General features: G+C 39.3%; 1 protein-coding gene across 1 annotated transcript in view; it reads right to left on the minus strand.

The window, feature by feature from the left end:
- Positions 1 to 19,488, minus strand: part of LOC102387214 (LIM domain only protein 7-like) — a gene marked incomplete at its 5' end in the record, with an annotated part of 36,338 nt that overhangs the window by 13,096 nt on the left and 3,754 nt on the right. The window contains 11 exons of the mRNA XM_025191513.1: positions 1,473 to 1,525; positions 2,904 to 2,969; positions 5,299 to 5,636; positions 6,310 to 6,402; positions 9,248 to 9,352; positions 10,048 to 10,073; positions 11,757 to 11,798; positions 11,954 to 12,010; positions 14,214 to 14,274; positions 15,511 to 15,698; positions 17,655 to 17,816. Of these exons, the coding sequence (XP_025047298.1) occupies positions 1,473 to 1,525; positions 2,904 to 2,969; positions 5,299 to 5,636; positions 6,310 to 6,402; positions 9,248 to 9,352; positions 10,048 to 10,073; positions 11,757 to 11,798; positions 11,954 to 12,010; positions 14,214 to 14,274; positions 15,511 to 15,698; positions 17,655 to 17,816 (1,191 nt within the window). The remainder of the gene's footprint in view (positions 1 to 1,472; positions 1,526 to 2,903; positions 2,970 to 5,298; positions 5,637 to 6,309; positions 6,403 to 9,247; positions 9,353 to 10,047; positions 10,074 to 11,756; positions 11,799 to 11,953; positions 12,011 to 14,213; positions 14,275 to 15,510; positions 15,699 to 17,654; positions 17,817 to 19,488) is intronic.

Consider the following 19,488-nt stretch of genomic DNA (forward strand, 5'->3'; position numbering starts at 1 on the left):
AATCCTTATACATGGAGCTTATCCAGGCTGCGGACAAGGCCTGCTCTACTCATCTGCCCCACAGGCCCAAAAGGTTGAGCACCACTGTCCTATACCATTTTCCATAGATAAACCTATAGTTTCTATCAATCTACTGTGCAAGACCCATTCAAAAAATCTAGCCATATCCTAACTAATTTTTTGGGCTGACAAAGACTTTTTAAAAAAAATAATCACAATTAAATTCCTAGATTAAAAAAATAGTTGCAATTAATCAAAATTTTAATCACACAGTTAAACAAGTCATCACGCCCCTACCCAACAGCTTGGAACCTGTGCACCCTGCAGCTCCTGCCTGCCACCACCAACAGCGCACAGCCCCAGCTCTGACCCTGGCCCACCCCATGCCCGCTCCGGACTCTCCCCGGCCACAGTGAAGCAGCCGGAACCCATGTGAATAGCTCCAACCCAGACATGCTACACGCCTGCTCCAGACTCGCCTGTCCACACTGGGCAGTGGCAGCAGCCAGGCATAAGCTGCTGCTCAGTATGAAGGAAAAGTGGCCTCTCCCCCTCACCACTGCCAGGCCCTTCTTGCTGCAGCTGCCCAGAGCTCACACCCCAGCTACACTGCAGATCCTCTGCACTGCTACCCTGCTGGGCAGCCCAGAGGCAGTGATGATGGCAGCGGAGAGGAGTTACAGGGCAGCCCGGGCACAGGCACTGGGCAGCTGCAGCAAGAAAGGCCTGGCAGCAGTGAGGCGGAGGGGGCTCTTTTCCCCCGTGCCAAGTAGAAGCTTCTGTCTGGCTGCTGCCGCTGCCTAGCATGGGTATGTGAGCCTAGAGCAGGTGAGGGGTGGGCTGGTGTTGGGGCCATGCACATGGGTTCTGGCTGGTCTGGAGCTGGTCCACTCCACTGGTCAAAATGATGTGCGCGATTAATGCGATTAAAAAAAAATGAACTCATTTATTTTTTTTGAGTTAAGCACGTAAGTTAACTGTGATTACCTGACAGCCTACTAATTTTTAGTAAAGCATTTATTCCTTATGTAGATGATGATCATGACAGCAGTCCATACCACTGCCTGAAAAGGAATCTTGCTAGTCTGAAAGCTTTTAAAGACCAAAAGGGAGTGCTCTATAACAAAAACTACAGATTTCTCCCTATGATTCTTACAGCAAGCCTAGTACTTTACAGCTGAAAGTAGAATATATATATATATTTTTTTTTAAAAGCATCCAAACTGGATCTAAAGACTGAGTCTTGGGTGATTTGCCACACCCCTCAGATAGTTATTTGAGCTGTTTATTTCCTTGACTTTTAAAATTGTGACAAAGTGTGATATGTTGTGAACTTGTGTGCAGATCCCAGCAATTCTTTTTTACTTTCAAATTATCTTACTGCATTAACTATCCTTTGAAGGTATTCATGTTCCTATTGATGCTTCATAAATGAAGAAAAAAAAAAACCAAACAAAAATTTAAGTACTCACCGTTTCTGTTTGTGGTGTAGTCATCCAATTCTGAAGTTGACCTGGATTTACTTCTAAAAATACAGAAAACATGATTTGGTTTCCCATAACTCCTAGACATGGAACTGGAGTTAATTGTTTTTGATGCTGTATAAATTACAAGGAGTGCTCATAGCCTTAAATCGTAAGTGCAGAACCCTTTGGTAACTGCTGAATACACACAGAGGCCCATAATCCTTGCCTCAAAGAATGCCAAAATTATTAGTTGAAAGGCTGATGAAGATGAGGTACAAGCTAGCATATCACATTTCAGGCATGCGCTCTCTCCCAGTTCGTACAAGGTGATGTATTTAGCACTTTACACTTTGGAAATGCCACTGCAGCTGAAAAGAATGGTAAAGCCTTACATGTTGCATTGCAAATATTTCTTGGGAAATCGCTGTAATTCATCATGCACTTCTTCACTCTGGGTGCATCCACACGTGCCGCTATGGCGTCATTGTTACTGTACTGTCTTTTAGCACTTCCTTTTACAACTGCTAAAATACAGTGAAGAACAGTCCATACTGCACTGTGCATGGTTATTTTTAGGCACTATGTCACTGTAGCGACACGCTATAATGAGGGAGAGCCTCACTATGGCAATGTAGCTGCAGCGTTACGGTTTTTGCCCACAGATGCTAGGTCACCACAGAGCATTGCTACAGCAATGTAGCGTCATGTGTAGACACACCCTCTATGAGCTTAGCTGAAGGAAATCAGATATATAAGAAAATGAAAAGTAAGTCAATGTGTACTGACAGCCCAGAAGAATTTATCAGCACTTCTATATTACTAGCTCTAGCTAATGCAGGAAGATCAATGTGTCAATTAGTACTGAAAAAATAAATAAATAACCTTGTGTTTTCTGCTTCCAAATGCAGCAGCTATAACACACTACAGCAGCATCATTGCATGCACATCAGCTATCGAAGCCCTAAGTAAACTACTGTCTTCCGTCAAGAAGATCTTTGAATGCAGAATACTTAACATATCTGCATAAAATTTCTTGTCCCTCACTCTAATTTTCTGTTCAATGTGCTGACTGATGAGTTCTTGCACGGGTGAAGAAGGAAACAGCATAGGTTGTTCAATTGCTTATAAGAGTAGCAATTATTAGGAATAAGGAAGCCTGACCCGAGCCTTACCTCTAGGCTGCCTATACACATGCTTCCTGGATTTCTCAGTGTTAAGACTGATTAGCTGAAGCTCAATATATCAGATGAAGTACACTACATATCAGCTCTGACTCCTAGTAGGTGAAAGCATAACTCAAAGATTACACAAAATAAAATTGCTAATAAGGAATCTCACTTCATCACAGCAAAATGGCTCAGATTTACTGCCAAAATCAAGACTCAAGTAAATAAAGGTGAAATTATAACCTGTATGAAGATTTAGTGTCAGACTAACCTGTCAGCAAGAAAGTGGCCAGATCGATCCTCAATGGTTTTAGGTTCATCATAATGTTTATAAAATCTATAAGAAAAATAAATAAATAAATACACACAGAGACACACACACGAAACAGAGCACTATATAAAAAAAACAAGGTCAAATGGGCAAGAAAGGCCTTCATAAAAATGTTCCCTGTGAATACACTGCTAACATCCAATTCTTAAATGTATCATATTTACTCAAATAGAAGACAACTGAGATTATAAAATGACCTCCCCCAGTACTTAAATTCTACATATGGAAAATTTATAAATTTGTTATAATTTTCCAGGTACAGAATCTAATTATTGAAGATCTGCCTTGAATTTGTTCCCCTCAGACTTATTTTCTCTGCTGTGGCAGCATAAGTGGTTAGGTAGCCATTTGCTTTCTGCTTCCCCCCAACTTTTTACCTTGGCAGCCCCTTCCCCCTCTCCTTACTGTAAGACCCTGCTCTTCCTGAGTACATGAAGTGAGGAACAAATCTGAAAACAATAACCTTGAAATTAAACATGGCTGTAAAAAATTTCATATAGTATCCATACACTTAGGTCATTCAGAATTCATGCATTTTACCTTTTTTGAAACTGCTGCCTGTTTTAGCACACGTACTCCATAAACACATTTTTGAACAGCACTTGGCACCTACCTTTATGTAGTACAAGCTATATATGATATTAGTCCAAAGGCTCATGATATACTACACAGTTCATTGGGCTGGGGCCCACCAGAGTCAACAGCATTTCAACCCATGTTGACCCCACAGCTCAGCACTGCTCAGTATGTATGTACCCCCCGCCCACCACACACACACACACACACACACACACACACACAGGATCCATGTACTAATTAGTCCCCAAGTCATTAAAGGAGCTAGGTGCTCTTGTCATGAATCCTGGGATGCTCCAAAAAGTTATATGCAGGAGCAAAGCAACCTGGTTTAGCTTTACCATATGGAGGCTGGGGCCACACTAATCATATGCACCAAGCTGAGAGCTGGGGTGACAGATGGATTCTGGATGAACAGTATTCAATAATGTGGCTCACCATGACTTAAAAAAGAGTCAGTGGTGAGGGGGACTATGCTTAATAGGCATTACCATAGGTCTTATTCAGATGGGCTACACTAACCCATTCATGTAGTAGGTTCCCATCAGCATCTTGGCTAGTATCAAGGATTTTTGGCACCAAAAGGAGGGTGTCAGGGCTGGCTCCTTCCCTGTCTGGCCCTCCCAGTGCTGGCCTGGTACTAAAGTACCTCTAGGCCCAGTACCAGTTCCCTGCAGAAAGAACATCAACCCATTTTTTTTTTTTTTAACTGCCATAAAAATGGTTCCCATCAGCAGGTTTGCCCAATATGGGCCACATGTTTTATAGTCATGTTCAGTGTTGGCTGCATTTAATCAGTTTCATAGTTGGTGTCCATTGATGAGCACATGCTCTTTTTGGCAGTAATTTAGTAACAGACCACGTATTTGGTGAGTTTTCCTTTTATGGAATGAGGAACTTATTTCCCCATGCCAAGTAGGGGGAAAACACTTCACCCTGTATTCAAGTAAATACAGTATAGAATTGTAGGAAATTAGGGTTGGAAGGGACCTCAGGAGACCATCTATTCCAAGCCCAGCTCAAAGCAGGACCCATCCCCAACTAAATCATTCCAGCCAAGGTTTTGTCAAGCCGGGCCTTAAAAGCCTCCATGGATGGAGATTCTACCACCTCTTTAGGTGACCTGTTCCAGTGCTTCACCACCCTCCTAGTGAGAAAGTTTTTACTAATATCCAACGTAAACTCGTTTGCTGTAACTTGAGAACAAAAATCCTATGTCAAATTTAAGTGCACAGTTTGCCCAATACATTTGGCCTGCTAAAGACAGGACTCAAGGAACATTAGTTACACAAGAGTTCAAAATACTCTCAGATACTCTAGCTTTTCCTGCAAATGTATAGGTCTTTGAAAACAGAAAACAAAACAACCACCACCACCACATTTATTTCTAATCTTTCCATTAAGTTAACCTGTTGTGCTCCTTGTAACAGCAGGAAAATCGTTTTAGAATTACAGGCTCAGAAGGGATTTTTAAGGTTATCTGGTTCAACCCCCTTCATACATACAAGATTTGCCTGAACCATCCCAGGGAGGTATCTACCCCAGTCAATTCTGGAACCCCTGTTGATCCTTTTTTTTTTTTTTTTAATATAAAAATAGATGACTATAAAAGGAAGGAGATGGTGTTTTACTCTCTACCATAAAAAATATTGAAACTAGGCATCTCAAGGACAGTGTAGTAAGTAGGCAAATACCTAGGCATCTCAGTTACTACATTCACAGTCTATGTAAATACATCACTCCCATTATGAATGCAGACCTTTGATGCTGCTCCTCTGCCTCTGCTTCCGCCCACCGCTTCTGGTCCTCAGTATACTGCTGCTCTATCGCCTTAGGTCTTTGCTCAAGCTCTAGCTCTTGGAGTTCACTTTTTTGTTTCAAGTGGAGGATTTCTTTCTCCTCGAGTCCTTGTTCCTCCTGAAGCCACCTCCTTTCCTCATCTTTCTCTTTCTCATTCTGCTGCTGCTGTGACCCCTGTTCACTTCCTCCACCTCCTTCAGGAACATCAGCATCTCCTCCCGTGACTGTTCTCCAACTAGAAGCCAAGGGCACATGTGCAGTGATAGACATCGTGTCTGCAGTTAGGACGCACTGCTCCTGGTGGAGAGGAAAACATTGCATTTTCTTTTTAAATAACATCACATGATGAAGAAAATATTGTGTTTTGTGAGCAGATGAAGAGCTAGCTCTCAGGGAAATCTCATGGCAAATGAAGATCCTTTGATGTATGTTTCAGGATGTGTTGGCTCAGGTCAAACAGGTCTTATGGTCTTGAATAAAATGTATTGGATAATATAGTGAAAAGTTGTAACAGCAAAATTGGTGGCTTAAAGTTGCCTGAGTTTCAGATCTGTCCCACCTCCCTGTTCACAACTGTATACAAACAGAAATGGTCTTGCCAAGACTGAGAAACTGCTCCTTAATCTGATACAGAAACAGAGAGCAAGACAGCCCTATAAGCACTTTAGATATCCAGAGTGGTTGCTCAGCTATGGCACAGACAATAGGTGCAGAAAGGAGCTGCTAAAACAGCCAGTCAAACTCTTGATATTTTGAGATATCTAAAAGATTTTATTTAGTAAGGCTGCAGTTTATTTCCAATGCAAGTTCCTCAGAAACAGTCTGGTGTAGCCTTAAGACCACTATTAAACTAGGTATTTCTGAATGTAATTAAATTTTGACATACACAGGTAGTCCCACTAACTTCAGTGGACCCATTCAATAAAGAGAATATGAAAAGCTTGAAAGGGAAAACAATATCACAGCCTACCTCATCTTGGTATTTTGAACTTTCTTTTTCTGCTTCCTCCTGAGCCCGCAGCCATTCTTCCCTCAATTTCTCTTGCTCACGTTTATATTTCTCCTAGCGGATTATACATAAAAAAAATTCAGAGCAATGAGAAAATGTGATGTGCTCTGCTTGTAATACAATACAATACAGCACTTGCTTTAAACCATTCTAGTGTATACAGCAGTCTGTTTGGTGTAGTGAAGTCTAATCTGATGGAATGAAATCCTGACTCTAATGATGTCAAGGGGAATTCTGACAGTGACTTACATAGAGTCCAGTTTTTATGCTCAGCTTCTGAAAGCCCACCAACACATTTTTAATGTTCCCTACCTTTTGATCAGTTTGAGTGCAACCTGAAAACTACTGTATCACAGGAAGAGGGATAATACTGAAACTATAGGCTAGCAATTGTGTGCAAAAGGACCAAAGAAACAAAAGGAAAGAAAGGAAAGAAGGGACAAAGGGGGAAGGGATAGAGGAGGAAGGGGAAAAGGGAAGTGGGAAGCCAGGTCTCATTTTCTTTAAGAACAGCGCTCTAAGTTTACCTTGGGCTCAAACAGATTGATCTCCAGAAGCATCCAAAAATGTGGTAGCACTTTATAAAACACCAAAGCTTTTACCTTGAAAAGTTTACAAACAAAAAAACAAAACCAAAAAAAACAGACAAAGACAGACAGGCAGACAAAGGGTATGAAAAGGGACAGATTTAATTATAGATAAGCAAAGTGTGATTAAGCCATGTCTTGATGAGTGCACTGTCACCACAAACAGAGCTTCTGCAGCAAACTATGCTCAATGACAGCTGCAGATCCCCACAATTTTTAGATGGTTAGCCTTAAATTAAATTAATCTGCACAAATGTGGGGCAAAGTGTTAAGCATGAGTAGTCCCATTCTGTTCATTTCCCTGTGATTACTGGCATGCTCAAAGTTAAGCACATGCTTTCTAGCACTGCTAGCTCCAAAGTCATACTTCGCCCTTCTAACATATATCATAGAAATGTGAAAACATGGAAATATCCCAGCTTAATTGCTAATGCCAAGGCTGGGTTTTCAAAACTCTCAAGAAAATATTTATTTTGTTTTGTTTTGTTTTTTTCTGAGACAATTAGACATTGAAGTTAGTAAGGGACTGAACTTGGAATCCCATAATGGCATTTCTGAAAACTTTTTTTGAGGGAGAAAGTCCAAACTACAGTTTAAGAATATTTTACTGGCAGATTTTTGTGACCTTGAACATCTTAGGATACCAATAATTGGCCCAAAGCATTAGTTATTAAAGACAAATAAAACATGCTAACCCACTCTTCTCTTTGTGCCTCTACTCACATTTACAATAATGAATGACCAGCCAATTGTTATTCTGAAATACTGTGGCTTGTACAATACTGTTGCCACATTTTAAAATATTAACATAAACTTCTGTTGGAAAAGTCTTGTATATAAAAACTAAAAAGACAAGTTCTGATATAGCTAGATCCTAGACCCCATGAAGTATTACTTCCCCTTACTTAATTTTTAGTGAGAATTACATTTAGAAATTCTGGAACTGAAGGTAACTCCTATGACATTCTCATTAAAATAAAAATTCAAGGCTTATTCAAGTTATTCTGTGCAGTTCACACATTTCAAAATAAACATACACCTTGGCAGACTAAAATATATATATGAACTGTTTTTTAAAATAACCTTTTTGAAATAAATACATTTCTCCTTGACAGATTTAAAAAAGAAAAAGTGAAATTGATTAGTTTTGTTTGAAATTATATGCAGGAAAGGTTTATAATAATTTTTTTTAAAGACAAACATTTGTTTCATTTCAAATTATGAAAATACAATGTTTGTATTTTCCTTTCCCACGTAAACCTTTCAAAACTCCTTCATATTTGAAAGCTTTACAGTGGCAAAGAGAAAAATAAAGATAACTCTTCCAAGGAGAGATTTAGGCTGTGCACACATGTTCAAATGATCTGGAAGACTTATCCCAGATTTGTTTTCCTGGTGGAAAAAATTACCAGGAGTCCCCTGAACACACATTTAAATGCTAAGCCCCTGAGGAACAGAGATCTTGCAGTGCTGACACTATGCTGCTGGGGGCTCCAGTGCACACATCTCAGTTTGCTCTGAAACCTCCCTGTCTGCCTGGAGGCAGATAGCAGTTGTACAAAGGCAGCCCTGATTTGTTAACTCAGATTGCTCAAGGTCAGCTTGTGTCTCCCTGCAGCACAATGTAGGAATTGTAATGGGGGAGTATGTTCTGTACTCTGGTTGGCTGGAGCAGTAGAATCTAGCCTGAGCAACATACTGCCACCCAGAAGGGCTAGGATCAAATTACTCTGGGATGCTGGATAACTGTGCTGCGGCTTATCTCAGAAAGGCAAGTTCACAAACATTTGCCCTGCCAGGAGAAACTCTTCCAGAAGTGATTTAACCTTGGTTATTCCCAATATATTTTTCTCCTGGAGCAGCCATTTTTGCTCTAGGAGAAATAACTCTTCTGCTGTTAGGAAGGCTTACGACTCAGACTGCGGACACACATTAAAATGATCTGGGAGAACACTCCTATTTCATGTATATGCCTAGTTTCTACTGAAAGAGGAACAACTTTCCCAGTAGAAACTGAAAGTCTGTATGTGGCATTAGCCAAACTTAAACATAATGAAAAGCAGTTTATCCCAAATCCCAATTCCTTACATTTCTGTCATGTCTCTTCACAGTTCCCAAAGCACTCTGCAACATGATGGAGGCAGAATTGTTTTAAGAAGTAGGGCATAAGGTGTAGAGAAATTAAATTATTTATCCAAAATTAGGCAAGATGGCAGAGCTTGTACTAGGTCCTACAGTTTCCTGAATGACCATCCTATGCATTATCCACATGCAATGGAATTTCCATCTGCAACAGGATAGTTGAACAGTACCTGCAGTAAACGTTCCTGTTCTTTTTGCCATTTTTCTTGTCGTTTTCTCTCTTCCTCTTGATCCCAAACCCGGCGACTAGGAACAGTAATGGATGGGACTGAAAGCTAGAACAGAAAGAGAACAATTAGATGCAAACGAAGAAGATATCTATTCACTATCTTTTAAAATGTATTTTTAAATACTAGGTCCAAAAACAATAGCTACAATTTGAAAGCAACAAGATCCTACAGTACTATACCACTTGGTGCAGTTAAATTGTAACACTTCATTCGAGCTTTAAGAAAGGTTTAATCAGTGATCTGGTTAATTTAGTGAGACACGTAAGTAGAATAAAAAAACCCAGTAAAATACTTAATAGCAGGCTTCCCCAAACAAAGCCACAAAACTAGTAATCTATTCACAGATTCATAGATGTTAGGGTCAGAAGGGACCTCGGTAGGTCATCAAGTCCAAACTCTTGCCCTGAGCAGGAAAGAGCGCTGGGTTCAGATGACCCCAGCTAGGTGCTTGTCCAGTCTCCTCTTAAAGACCCCCAAGGTAGGGGAGAGCACTACCTCTCTTGTAAGCCCATTCCAGATCTGGCAACCTTTACTGTAAAGAAGTTCTTTCTAGTGTCCAACCTAAATTTGCTCTCCGTCAATTTGTGGCTGTTGTTCCTAGTTACTCCAGGGAGTGTCCTAGTAAATACAGCATCTCCTATTCCCTGCTCCCCTCCCCTGATGAATTTATAGGCAGCCACAAGATCACCATTAAGTTCCATTAAGTTCATTTCATAAACAGTGTGTAAACAAGTACTCACATCAGATATTGCAGATTCTGAGCCTCCTGTATGATTCACGAATAAGAGGAGAAAGAGACAAAAAAACCCATATTATAATTGCATGCAGCTATAAGACCTATTTAAATGTGGAAAGTTTGCTTGTGGAAATTCTATGATACTATTTGGTTATACTGTAAACTATGCTTGTATTTGACACATTATCTTTATTTAGATCAGTGAATCATTAGGCATCTGCAGTTAATACCTATCTGAACAACTGCTGAAAAGAGAATAACCCTGTAACAGCAATACATTCTTCCAGACACTGCCAGTAATTGCTTTGTATTGAATTAGCAGTATAATCCCAGCTGTAGTGACATGAAGTTTACTCATTAGTCATTACACCTTTCCCACTATTACGCTGAAAAATAAAATATTTGAAATATCAGTATAAATACTCCCCCCATAGAGTGCTTGTTAGTGTTTGTTACAGATCTCAGTTTAGCTTGTGCTGTTGTGACAAAGTGCACACACCATGTAGATATACTAAAAACTATGAGAAAAAAATTGTGGGAAACAAACTCTTAGGAGTGAGTTTTTCTTAGAATATTTCTGGAAGAACATCATGAATGCCAAAAGAACCAGTAGTTTAGACTATGTTAATTACATGACACATTTCATTAAAAACAGTTATGTAATAGAAAAGCAAAAACATTGGAACCTATTTCCCTGCCATGCAACAAAACATGGTAGAGAAAAGCACATCAAATTATTGTAATTGCTCACAGGCCTATGTCAAATTTATTTATGTGCATTATTTTTAGCTACAAAATGTTTAACAATGGAAATGTATTGCTGAGAATAATAAAGCATCATAAGTGAAATTAATAAAAATATAAATTATTGATATATAACTAAATACTAAAAAGTATGCCTTACCATACAGAAAGGCTTTTTTCAAACAAGGAGAAAAAAAGCAGTTAACATACTACCAAAGAATTCATTATACAAAAACAAGATTAAGACATGGGTCTTAAAATATATTTCAACATCTTCATTACAATAAAAAATAGGTAGGGCAGATATTTAGAAATGACTACCAACATAACAAGAAATGCGTTGTGCCACTTCAAAAGTCACTTTAAAAAACCCCACACATTCGGGATGAAATCCTGGCTCCACTAGTATCAATGACAGAATTCCCATCGACGTCCACAGGCCTAGAATTTCACCCACGAAGGCTGCAGCAAAATATTGACATTCAAAAGAGTCTTAGAAGACAGAATATTAGAGTATTAGTGAAGATATGAGATGTGACATGCAGAGCACACAAAAAAGCAACCCTACAAAACTATGAACAAGAACCATATATTTTGCCTGTAAAAGGCAAAAACAAAACGCTACTAAATTCATTTCAAAATTTATACTGGGTTTACTTCGGATTTAGTGCTGTTATCTACTGTAGAATGGCAGTAGAATGATACGTTACATCAATCTGGTTGTAGAGAGCAACGACTCTGAACAAACTGCAATTTAGGTTGAAACGAGTAATGTTATCGATAGCTCTGAACATTTCATGAAATATGTGCTGGAATGTTTATTATCCTGTTTTGTAGGTAGTTGCAAACCTAAACAAAGAACATGACCCTTCTGTTACCCAGTGGAAGAAAAAAAAAAAAGTGTTTTGAACTTTTCATCAGAGGTTTTAAAAAGGTTTAGATATACAAAAACACACAAAGACCCATTACCACAAAGGTAGACCCATGAATTGTAAGAATAACCTGACGACCCTAGAGAAAGAATGGAAATGAATTACGTTCCTTTGTCATGGTAGCAACAAACAATGCTGAAAAGACATAGTACCCAGCACCAGAGACTTGTTAGAAAGAATGTACAGTGGGAACAATTTCATGAAAGTACATGAAACGTTAGCTTTTAGTTTTACCTTGTTCAAAAAATTGTGATCGTCTTTTTAAGTTTTTCAAAGAAATAGATTCAGATTCTATTTGAAAAATACAAAGAACACAAGTCAATATGGTGCTAACTTTTTTTTTTTTTTTTTTTTTTACTGACTATCACCACTGGATAACAAATGACAGTTAGCAGACTTTTTCAATCTGTAAAAATATTACTTAGAAAAAAAGATGGAAAAAATTCTAATCTTTTGTAATAAATAATGTACATTTTTTAGTAGGTTATACCACATAGAGATTAGTACTTAGTATAAGCAGAATCCATCTACAGTAACAGCACAGATGACCCACTTTGTGTGGGAGAACTGGAGAACTGGCAATATGGTTTGGTTTAGTTGAAATCCCAGGTTTGGTACTCTTTTACAGCCCATGTTTGGGATTACAATCTCTAAAATTCAAAATTCTTTGACTTGTCTTCTCCTCCTCTATGACCCTTAGTCGTAATACAATGGGATGGCTTTAGCCAGTGCATATACTTTCCCATTCACAAGTGCTTTCACTTCAGGGCTCATATATAAATCATCAGGCAAGCTATTATAAGATATAGTTAACTAAGCAGTTCCCATTAGAGAATTAGATATTCATTAGGAGACCTAAGTGGTTGCTTTCCCTTACTCTACCCCCAAAGAGTACCTTTGTTAATAACATCATTAGGACTTGTTACATGAAGCCCACACTATGCAGTTGAGGTATTAAAAAGTCATCATACTTGAGTTATAGTGGGAGAAAAAAAACCCTGAACACATAGGGCAAGTCCCTACATTCAAGGGTGTGAGGTTTGTGGTGCCACAAATCCAGTAGCAAAAAAACCCCAAAACACAAACACCCTCCAGGGAAAAACCCAGCACAGAGCATGTGTCAGTAGCATGGTCTGGAACAAACAGAGGGCTAGCCATCCAGAGCAATGCTCTGGCTGCCAGCCAGGTTCCATGCTGCCAGATCTGCACCTCTGCTGTACCAGGAAACCAGGTAATACTTCAGGGGTGTGTAATGGGGCAAAAGGCAGCGGCACAAATCTGTGCCTCTGCTATTTGCGTCTACAAGCACATACTCCTGCATGTGGGGACTCACCCATAGAGCTAGATTCTCTTCATCCTATCCCTCTAGTGCCTGTAGGGCAGAGAAAGCACTGACACTCAAAAGCTATGGAAGGACTGATACGAAACTGCTGTAATCTGTTATAAACAATACTGCACTATGTGGAGTTATTTTTTGTCTCTGCTTTGTTTCCCCGCACAGGAAGTCTATAACCAGCCATACTGAGATCCAGGTTCTTGTTAGGGCTTTGTTTAAAATCTAAGAATCATAGAGACATTCAGAGGTCATCTAGTCCAACCCCTCCACCAGAGGCAGGATCATATCTATCCAAGCTATCCTATACAAATTCATTATCTAAGCTATTGGTAAAACGACAGCCAACCCTGACACAAATCACAAGGCATAACACCCTAACCTGCCACAGGGAAGGCAAGGGGCCAACAGTGGCTAATATTCTGTTACTGCAAGGGTTGTTAAAATATGATCAAGAGATCCAAAGAGGGCCCCTCCCATCACTATATAGGAAGGCAAAAACCCCTACAGTCTGTACCAACCTGACAATGGGGTACAATTCCTTCCTGACTTCAAATATGGCAGTAGGTCTGACTCTCAGCAGAAGGGCAAGCTTTCTAGCTAGGAATCTCAAAGTTTAAATGTCAGCAGGAGCATTGGTACATCCCAATCAAAATCCCCAGCCTTGGCTGTAGCTAGTGCTCAGTGTTTGAGGAAGGTAAAACCCTGTCCTAAATTGAGTAGTAACTGGGGCGGGTGGGTTCTTTCTTGGAATGTGAAGTGAAGCCAAAACCAGTGAAGCTACAGCCACTCTTCTTCAACTACTGAACATTCCCTGTAAGACAGAGGTTCCCAAACTGTGGTATGCAAGACATCGCTAAGAACACAGGAAAAATTGTGTAATAGCAGATTTAATTTTTATTATAATAATTGGCATTTAATGGGTTAAAATATAAAAGGTATGCTGGTAGGCATATGCATGCAGCTGATACATCTGAAGAGGGTATGTAATAAAGAAAAAGTTTGTGAACCTCTGCTGTAGCGCAACCCTACTTATTTTGAGTGCAATCAGACTTATGTGCTAGACATGTAGCCTCCAGTATTCCACTAACATTTACAGGTACAATATCTGTGTTCTCTCTTCTTTCCTTTACAATTAACTGACAAACAACAGTAGTTTACCTTTTTGCTCATTAGAACACAAATCTGCTTGCATCCCATTTATCACTTTGGCTCCGGTATCCTACAAAAAGAAAAGCTATATAAATATAATTTCATGGTTTCATTTTAACTTATCAGTCACGATCACCATTTTCTCTCACAGGAATTGCAAAAAGTTAAGTATGCCAGACAGTTCCTGTAACTTATGAGCAACTTGTAACAAATTTTCTCCAATATATTTTCTATATAGGGTACAGACATTTGCTAGAATTAATGTCCATCATTAGCTGATGGCCTGAAAGAAACCATTCAATTTGGTTTAGAAAAAAAGTTATAAGCCAAAATGGTAGTTGCTATTTGAATCCATGAGGTGGGGGTGAGGGGGAGAGTTTAAGTGACTCAAAAGCATAAACTTTATATTTCTTGAAAAAGTATCACTGACATAAGGATAGGGAAGCAAAGAGAATATTACACACACTGAGCAACTTAAGATAAAATTGGCAAAAAAAAAAGTTTAAAGACAAGTACTGCTTATTTCTAAACTAGACCAATTCCATTACTCCCAGAAACAAGACAACAAAACCTAACTTCTCTCCACCACAAACACCTACTTAAAAAGCTCCAGGCTCAGAAGAGGAAATCTAATCAGTAAAAGCATTGTCATTTAGAAAAGAAAATGGAATCTAAATACTATGGAGGTGGGGTCCCTCTACTTGTAGTCCTTTTGGGCAAAGGGGAGTCAAACAAGATCCCTGTTCCTTTACTAACCTGGCCAGATAGCAGAAGCCCTAAATTATGCTAATGGAGGAGAGAAGTGGACCACCACTCCATCATGTCATCAACCCACTCTGATCCCGAGTGGAAAGTGTCATCTAGTGTAAGAGCTTTCAGTGCATCAGTAAAGAGCATTCCCTTCCACAAGGTGGCCAAAGTGAGGTTTCTTTGTGCTGCTTATTCTGGAGATTCTTCAATTACATCCAGGCTAATGTCATTTTAATATAGTAGGAGTTCTTTGCATATTTATATGGAAGCCAACTGCTTTCTAAATTGCTACCAGAAAGATACTGCTGCCTTGTCATTCTAAAACTCTATGTAAACAGTTACACTGGCTTTGTACATAAATAAAAGTTAGACATTTACACAGGAAATGATGCATTAAAACAGAGACTAATTAAAAAGCCAATTGAAAAATCTTGCTCATTTGCTAGATTTACTCTTTTTCTCCTTAAGATCTTAAAACTCGTCCGTCAATTTCTTCTCCCAACATTCCACAATTCTAGAAAAAATACAAAACGAAACAAAACTACAAGCAACTTACAGAATTTTGAAGACTGCTGTTGAAATCTGTTTTTGTTGATATGTCTGAAGAGGTAGTGGGAAAATGATCTCCAGAAGTTGCATCAATCCATTTATTTTCAGATGTACCTACAATGTTGGCAGCCAGACTGGTGAGATTGAGGATTTTATGCCTTACATATGGCAGGGAAGGCTGGTCTTTTCCCCAATCTGATTGGCACATGGAGATCAAGAAATGAATGTGGACAGAGATGCCAAAGTAAAGAACAAGAGTTAATGAAAACACATTCAAATCAGACAATAATAAGGAAACATACACATACACAATGGAGAAAGAGAGGAGGAAAAGAAGAAAGATGAATTAGGTAGACTTTGTAAGAGACAGGAAAAGCTTAGACTTTTTATAAGCAGACCGCCTTCCCAATAAGCCAGTTAGTCAAAAGCTAGGCTCAAGAAATATTAGCAAGTTTACTTAGATATATTACATAAATCAAGATATATATTTATTATTATTCATTAAAAGCTATTTTTCCACAAAAAACTTCATTGCTAAATCTCATCTTGACTATTATCAAACCATCATGGACAGAAATCAGGGTTTTAAATACATACAGAGCTCCAGGAACACTATCTCCATATTTTTCCAGGGGCATGATATATCAAATTTGTCCCCATTGATTATTTGCTATAATCCACATTGAATTTGACTATATTATGCAGCTAATGAGGCCCAGAGACTGGGTTTTCAATGACAGGTCACAAATTTAACTGTATACAAGTAGGAAAGGCAAATACTACTGCCTGCTCCAATAAACTAGTAAATTATTGATTCAAGAAAGGATTATATAAGCCAAATGAAACATGATTGAAGGGAAAGCTACCTTTACCTTAACATTAATCTCATACAAGAGTTGCAGCCACCCTTCAATCCAGAACCAATCAAGATCAATGCCAGTAGCTTCCAGGGTCCCATGCTTCTGATTTTTCTTGGGGCCTGTCACTCATCATTTACCTAAGGTTCTAGACAAGTTTTAACAAACATTTTGGTTTGTTTTTTTGTTTTAATATCCTATTCTACATTTTCCTGCCCCAACAAATGACAGTCAAGCTGTAGTAGGGCAAGTAAAAAGATCACTGATATGAGACGTGGTCACTGGAAAATCCTTGTCGGACTCTCAAAATGTGTTAGGGCCAAGCCAACAGCAAACTTTGAGGCATTGCCAGATCTCCTTCAAACCAGGAAGGATGTATGGATTAGTGCTTCCTGCAGAGCCAGAATGGTGGTACCATAGCCAGGAAGGAATTTTTAACCCTAAAACTAAGTACAGATACTGAAAAATCCCAAGGTGGAATTGATCAAAGCTGCACAGTTTTCTGTAAGGGGCATAGTTTAGGTAAGTACCAAACAGAACACACATTCACCCTTGGAGAGGATGAGGGCAAATATTAGACTGGGTTCTGCCATTTTTAAATCAGTCTATATTTGCTGAACTTCTGTTCTGTTACAGGTATAAACCAGCTTCCAATCACACCAGTAAAAGTGTAATGCCTGCACTTGGCCTGAAAGGCTAACTCCCACAGTCCTCCTTTGAATTAGACAAATCACATCTCAGATGTAATATACTAGGTTCTGCTTCAGTGTCCATCATGTATATTTCCTGCTCCTTTCCCCACTGTTCAGAGGGGAATGTAGGTGGAGTGTTATACCCAAAAGAGTGAGATGGGGGGGAAAGCTGCTGTCTCCAAAACCTGTCGGGAAAGATAGGGGTGGTTTATCCAATGTGAACAAACAACCGCCTCCACACATGCCGGCAACTGAGGTGGCAAGAAAGGGCATTTTCTGTCCCTTTATATAGTCTTCTTACACACCTAAGTAACAATCCTAGGACGCACCTTTAGCTTTGCATTCCATCAAAAATTAGGCCAGTGCATAAGTATTGTCACTAAATTAAGATCAGTAGACTTGCCAGTGAAGACTGCTGCAGTATAAATGGTTAAAAAGGAAAACAAAAAAGAAGGATACCAAGTTGTGTTGTTACGAAGCAGCCACACTAACAAAACACTGAAAGCAAGGATTATGGGACTCTGCAACACATGCATCGAGCTCAAAGACAAAGCATATTCACCTTACTAAGCATACTGTAGTTGCCCTGTGAAACAACTCACCATTCTTTCCATATCGTCTGACATCCATGACCAGGTTTCCAGTTTCTAGAGCATTAGCAATGGCTTCTTCCCCCTCAGCAGGGTCCATGTGTGACACCTTTGTGCCGTTGACAGCAATGATTTCATCATCTACATGCAGTTGGCAAAGATCTGCAGGACTACCTAACATACCAGAAGTGGGGGAGGAAAAAAAACCCACTCAGATCATTTTTGTTACTGTCCCAATCAAAAGATAGGCGATCATTTGGTTTCCTGAAATCAATATTTACTATTGCTGGAGAGTTACGTAAGCTTGGAAGAATTACTACCGTGCATTGGACTTTCTGGTCTATTTAGTGCTGGGTATCTTGGTTAATGTTGGAATAATGATTTCTTTTCTATTAAAACATCTGCAGGAATCATAGAGGAAGCCTGAGCCTTTCAGATTTACATATTCATACCCGAGACCTACTTATTTATTTTGAGATTTTTGTTGCCTCTTTCTTGACAAGTCTGATCCTGAAGGCAAGGCAGTGCAAGCACCCTGATATCTGCCAAAGATGCATTTATGTTGCATTTGTTTGCAGTTTGTACCCTGCTAGCATTCTGGATTTCTGGTTGCACCTGAAGTGAATGTCATTTTGCCTACTGCCTTACTGAAATGCAATTTGTATTATTCCAGAATTAACCAGGGCTGAGCTTAGTTTAGATACTGCTGGGCTGTATTCTAAGTTAAATTTTTCTGGGTGCTTTAAATTACTGGCAAGTTCAATAGCTCAACCAAGCTCTACTTTTATTCTAGGTTGAACTTGAATTCTACCAACCTGTTGTACACTATGTATAATTTTAGAAACCAGCAGAAAGGCGATGAATTTATGAGACGCTCTAAAGCACCGAATTAAGGGGCAAGCAGGATATGGACTTAAGTTGAATTCCTTTCAATTCAGTGGGGGGAAAGATGCTAAAAAGTTATTCTTCCTTGCAGAAGGATTCCATGGATTACACCTGAAGGGAGTGAATACTACTGGAGGGAAACCTGACAGATCAGAGGCAGGAAATTTAAAAGGCAGTGAGATGAAGTTAAAGAAAGGAAAGTAAAAGCTGTAGATAAGGAAAAAAATTAAGTAGGAGTTCTGTTAGATTATAAAAGTCTCTGAAAGGAAGTGGTGCAAGCAGTACTCAGGACTTTTAGAAATAGACTACATGCAACATTAGAAAAATACTGTAAGAAAATCCTGTACAGACAAGAGTAGATGACTTTGTTCATGTAGTATTCATCTCCACTTTTTATGATATCCCTGCAAAGTTTTTACAAATAAGAGCCAGGGCCTCCAAATAACAGTTTAGATGGCATTTAAAATGTGACACCACTGGAAGTCAAGGAATTATGGGTACAGCTATACTATGTTGCAGGACTCCTGGAGAGGGCTGCTCTCAAGCACAACGCACTACCCACCCCTGTTCACATACACCAAACCCAAAAATACAGTAGTGAAGACACTGTGGCTGCCAAAGACAGAAGATTCAAGTCTTACATGGGCTAGGGACAGACATTACGTGTAAACCAGTATAAGTGATTGGAAACCTGTTCAAATCTGAAACACAACAGAAGTACAGTGCACATAAGCTGTTTTCAAACTGGTAGATTTGAACCAGTTTAAGATAAACCTGGATGGATGTAGTATCAGACTTAACTGATTTAGGTTAAATTACTTTATTGAACTTGTGTTCCAGATCCCCTCCACATTCAAGTTAACTCTCAGTCCCACAGCATCCCAGGATGCTTTGCACCCCCCCCCCCCCGCAAAAAACCGCCCATTGCAGGGGGGGTAGGCTACCCTTGGCCCAACGCTGT

This window comes from Alligator sinensis, unplaced genomic scaffold (assembly GCF_000455745.1).
Source record: "Alligator sinensis unplaced genomic scaffold, ASM45574v1 scaffold477_1, whole genome shotgun sequence".
NCBI lineage: Eukaryota > Metazoa > Chordata > Crocodylia > Alligatoridae > Alligator > Alligator sinensis.